Genomic DNA, 5,679 nt, shown 5'->3' with positions numbered 1-5,679 from the left:
TTTGTTGTTCCCAAACGTCATTTTATCAAAATTAATTACAAACTTCCTCGGTAGTCCAATCCTAATATGCATTCGTCTTCAATGTCAGCCAAGTATACTTTGTGTCTGTTCTTTATGCCCATGAGCTCAACAGTTACCCATACTGGTCCCCACAACCTTGCAGAATGTCCTGTCACACCACAAAGCTTCTGTATGACTTCTGGTACTCTTTCGTGATCTAACACCTTGATGCTCACATGGGTTTGCTGAGATGAAGAATCTATGACAAAGTTGCACCTTTGGCCATCCAGCTTTCCTGTCACATAGCTGACTTATTGGTAGTATTGTTCTTACACTGGCTCCTCATATGTCCTTGCTCTTCACAGTTCCAACAACCTTTCTGGATAGCAGCCTTTCCTGCCGTGTCATCTCCCCTGTGTTGAAGTTTCCAGCATTGAGCTTTCTTGTGTCCAGGTTTATTACAGTGCCAGCAAAGTCCCTCAAACCTCTCTGAAAGCTGACCTTTTCTGGCCTTGAATCCTGATGACTGTACCAACCTTGATACCTTTGTGCTGCACTTAATGTAGGATTCGAATTCAAGAGCTCTGGCCATTGCATCTTGTATAGTAGAGGGGTGTGCTTGCTTCACTTGTATCTTCAGTTGTGGACTGTCCAAGGCGTCTATAAACTGATCCCTCAGAAACAGCTTGAGGACATTGGGTGGTGCAGTTGGGTAGGCGTTGTGTGTCATACTTTCCAAATCCCTTTAGCACGGACTCTCGTTCCAAACCTAGCCCTGTAGACTTTAGACTGATTTTGAGTTCCATATCTGATTTCCAGAGCAGCTACCAGTGCTCTATATTTGTGCCTGTCATCTGCTGACAACTGTCCAAGTATTTCAGTGGTTGTCCTTTCAAGTTCGTTGCCAGGTATACTGCTTTGTGCTCCTCTGTCCATACACTTATTTCTGCCAGTAGCTCAAATTGTGCTCTATAAGCTTCCCATGGTGCCTTTCCATTGAATTTCTGTGGCTTCCTTCATACTAAATCACCCCTATTGCTGACACTCATGTCTGGAATGTGACTTCTGGCAGGACTGAAGACGTCTGCATTAGGGTTTAGCTGCAGGGTCTGGAAGGGGCTTCCTGTTGTCTGGGGCTGATTAGGTCCATGGTTAATATATGCTCCCTGTGTAAGAGACAGTAAATCGTCCTTTGATGTATTTAATTCACTTTGAAATTTACTAATCTTTTCCATTTGCGTATGCTGGCTTTCTCTCAACTGTTGGATACTTTCTTCTTGTTTATTTTCTTTCTCCTCCAACCACTGCTGGTGTTTTTCTTTTTGTTTCTTTTGCTGTTCTTGTAATGCTGCCATCAAATCTGCTAAGTCGTAGTTTGATTTGCCACTTCTGGTTTCCATCTTTCTTTTTTTTCTTTTCCATCCCACTCCCTGACACCAATTTTTTGGGTATCTGCTTGTTTCTTTTCTTGTTTAAAACTAGTTTATTCCTTTTCTATACAAAGTTTAGTAATACACAGAATTTCCATAGTCATTTTAAACTTAGCAACCTTTACAACACATGCTGTAAATCACAGCGATTCACACACTTTACTTACGGTGCCTATTGTTGGCTTGACTCAATTATCTATCGTTTCAATCTATCTATCTATCTCGCTGGCTTTTTTTGCTAGGCTTATATACTAAAAAAGAAGGCGTCTAGCAAACACTCGGACATTCGCGGGGTTTCCCGATAATTCTAGAAATTCCAGCGCGCATGCTCCCAGCCTCACGCGACTTCCGCTGTCGTAACATTATACTAAAACTTTCATGCATATGCCTACTATTATATATATATATATATATATCCTTATTACTTTTTTGATACATTTTAATCTTCTACGTTAGTGACATTCCTTTTTTAAAACTCATTACTTAGTTTTTCACCACCTAACATATTGTTACGTCTCTGTATGTTTGCTTGCTAATTCTTACAAGATACAAGTCCTTTCTTTATAAAACCTATTTATTCTTCCTCAATACAGCTTTGTAATGTACTTAATTTTCACAGTTACACACACTATAGTTCACAACAATTCACTCACTTTCTATCGCGCTTAGGCTTAATCGTCCGTCCCCGCAAACTATAGTTCTGATCTCTGTGTCTGCTATCCTCAGTTCCCGCCGACCGTAACCGCTCTCTTTCTTTCTCTCTGCCTGCTTCGTCTCCGCTACGTCTCTGTCTCCACTATTGCTTCGACTCCGTCTCGTCTCTGTCTCCACTACTGCTTCGACTCCCTCTGTCTCTCTCACTGTCTAGCGCACTTATATAGGATAATACTGCCTGTTCTAGAAACTTCTAAGATTCTCAACACGTGCTACCAGCGTCAATTGACGCAACGCTGTCGCAACACACTAGCGAATCTTCTAGAATATTCGTCACGTGACCCCGCTGTCGTAACACACTAGCGAATCTTCTAGAATACTCGTCACGTGACCCCCACTGTCGTAACAATATTTTGAAATTAACAAAACTACCTACCCGAGGAATATTAATGATTAAATGTTTATATTATACGTATACTCATAACTCCGTTAAGCCTTCTCACTAAAGGATTGCTATTGCGCGATGATAACCAAAAGGCTGGGAGTTCACTTTCATCTCAATTCTTGATTTTGTAATTATGAACTTCAATTCAAAATAACTTCTAAGTTGTGCCCTGACACTAATCTTTATTGCACTATGCTGATATTAACATTAGGCCTAATGAAAGCATTTTATAACACTTAAACTAGCATAGGAAAACAATGCTAAACTTGCGTATAATAATGACAAACAGGATTCAAGGTATTAGTTTTGTGCCTTGTCATTCTCCTGTGAATAGTAAAGATATAGAGAAACTGCAAGAATTTATTGACAATAGTACAAGACTACTAGTTTTGACAGGAGCTGGGATTTCAACAGAAAGTGGAATACCAGATTACAGTTCAAAAGGTGTAGGACTGTATGCAAGAAGTTCAGTTCGACCTGTTCATTTTAAAGATTTTATGTGCAAAGAAACAGTAAGGAAAAGGTACTGGGCTAGAAATTATATTGGCTGGCCACGTTTTTCGTCACTTAAACCTAATATTAATCACATATGCTTATCAAATTGGGAAAAACATGGAAAATTATTTTCCCTTGTTACCCAAAATGTGGATCGTCTGCATCACAAAAGTGGAACAGAAAATGTAATTGAACTCCATGGGACTACATACAGAGTAAAGTGCATGAACTGTGGATACAAGATCTCCAGATTCTTATTTCAGCAAATCCTCAAATATCTTAATCCTGATTTACAGCTGGAAGCAGTTGAAGTCCACCCTGATGATGATGAATTAGATAGTGGACTACTACAAGATTTTCAAGTTGCAGATTGTGAAAGATGTGGAGGGATTTTAAAGCCAGATGTTGTATTCTTTGGTGACACTGTACCAAAAGAAAGAGTTGAAGAGGTATATCAAAAAGTGACCAATTCTGATGCTGTGTTGGCAATTGGTTCCTCTTTAAAGGTGAATAAGGTCATTTTTTTGCAACCTATCATCAATTAAAATTAACACCTAAAATCCTATTTTACAAGTATTTTGCCATGCTGTCAGTTTTCTGCCTTTTTAATAACAAAGTCATTAATAACATGGCTGATTCCCTTAACTATTAGCTTTTTGTTTGTTTTGGTAATAAGTATGGCTTATTTGTTTGTGTACTTTGTGGTTACATTTTCTTTTGCACAGAAACCAAATTTCTGTTTTTTGAAGTAATGACTTTGGCTCTTTAACCTCAAAATCAATAGGGAAGTTTGATTAAAGTCTGTTGTTTAAACTATTATTCCGTGAAAATTAGTTGTCTTCAGATGGATGTATACCATCATCAGTATAACCCCAGAACCTTTTTTTGGTCTTGTTTATGTATTCTTTACACATGTTATTATTGCCATGGTAATATCTTCTTTTAAAATGAAATGGTTTATGCAAATAGTTTTCAGATCATTTTATTTCAGTGGAATTAACAGTACAATGAAAAAAGCATGAACTTTTGTAAAGACTGTATCTAGACACTGTACATTTAAGAATACAGTTGTTTAAAGAATAACTTAATTATATGGTAAATGTTTGAAAATAATTTTTAACATTTAAAAATGATAATTACAATTACTACTGGTAAAACTATGGTGATAGGATATCAACCATTGCTTGACTGTATGTTAATCTTGGCCTGATTATAAATTTTTTTTGTTATATGGTACTGATCTTGTACTGTCTTCAGGAAAATCCTGAGGACTTGTTTTTTTAAGATGGTAGTGGCTGGGAGTTGATCCTATGTCTTGATAGAGGGGTGTTTCTCCCATTAGTACTTGCATCAACTATCTGAATGCTTTCAACTGGGGTATCCAAGTTTTGCTATATTGGGTTAATTATTATTAACTTCCAGTCAAAACAAATTATGTACTTACGGGTGAAACTAAACTAACTGAGGATGCTATCAGTTAGGTGGATGTAGAAGACTTTACAAAGACTCAGTGGCAAACAAAAACTATTTACAAAATCCTAAAAAGTTAAAATTAAAAAGCATAAAAGACAGTAATACAAAATAGCCAATCATGCAAAGAATCATTTTATGATAAAATAGTTTAATAAGAAAAAAAAAGAATATGAATCAAATATGAGAAAGGTGATAGCCGCCTTCTACATCCACCTTTCTGTCAATACACTTAGTATAAAAGTTAAAAAAAAAACCTAGAATACCCCTCTTGAAAGCATTCAAATCATAATGGGAGATATCCCAAACATAGGGATAGGACACGAGCATTTCAATCAAAAATACCCAGTATTATACTCCAGCCACCACAAATGCAGTCCTTCTCAGGACTTCACTGAAGATGACAGTAGATTAGAAGCTAAAATATTAGCAACTTCTTAATTCAGAGTTACACTTGAAGGACTAATCTACAAAAGCAACTCATAATAGTCCTTCAAGACTTTCTTCTCAAGTGTCACTCTGAACTAGGCTGTTTATGCCCATTTCAACTTTACTTGTTCATCATGAAGACTGCCTAAATAATCTACAACATTAAACAGTAATTAGTATAAAAATAATAACTGATTAAAATTATGAATTGGCTTTAACATTTTATTACAACTGTTATATTTGTTATTCAGATTTTCATAATATAGGTGTATTTATAAAGATTTAAATTATATATATATGTCCCAAAACTTTTATGTAAAACAAAGACTAATATGTTGTATATTTATTACTAGTTCTTAAAAAAAATTGGCTAATTATTTAACTTCTATTTTATAATTATACATATTTATTTTACTATTTTTTGGTTTCTTGACAGACCATGATTATGAAAATTATGTTTATTAAATTTCAGGTTATTTCAGGTTATCGATTTGTCCTAGCAGCTGTAGAACAGAATAAGCCTGTGGCAGTCCTGAACATTGGTCCAACCAGAGCAGATCACATCTGCAATCTTAAGATTTGTGCTAAATGCAGTGATATTTTACCAAGAATTTTTTTAAACAATGGCTAAAAAAAATAAAGTACTGTAATGAAAGTGATTTATCTGTTAATCTGAAGTAGTATATGGTTTAATATTCATTGTTGTATATTTATACACGTAGATGAATGCATTAATATCACTCAAGATATTTATGA

General features: G+C 35.7%; 1 protein-coding gene across 1 annotated transcript; it reads left to right on the top strand.

Annotated features, from left to right (window-relative positions):
• The first annotated feature begins 2,414 nt into the window (after positions 1-2,414).
• On the top strand, positions 2,415-5,679 carry LOC106469589 (NAD-dependent protein deacylase Sirt4-like). Its single transcript, XM_013930092.2, has 2 exons — positions 2,415-3,530; positions 5,396-5,679. Exons 1-2 carry the CDS (start codon positions 2,787-2,789, stop codon positions 5,552-5,554), a joined length of 903 nt encoding a protein of 300 aa, XP_013785546.1. The 5' UTR covers positions 2,415-2,786; the 3' UTR covers positions 5,555-5,679.

This window comes from Limulus polyphemus, unplaced genomic scaffold (genome assembly GCF_000517525.1).
Source record: "Limulus polyphemus unplaced genomic scaffold, Limulus_polyphemus-2.1.2 Scaffold3561, whole genome shotgun sequence".
Classification (NCBI taxonomy): Eukaryota; Metazoa; Arthropoda; class Merostomata; order Xiphosura; family Limulidae; genus Limulus; species Limulus polyphemus.
Note: the sequence above shows the minus strand (reverse complement) of the source record. Positions and strands in the feature narration are given on the sequence as shown.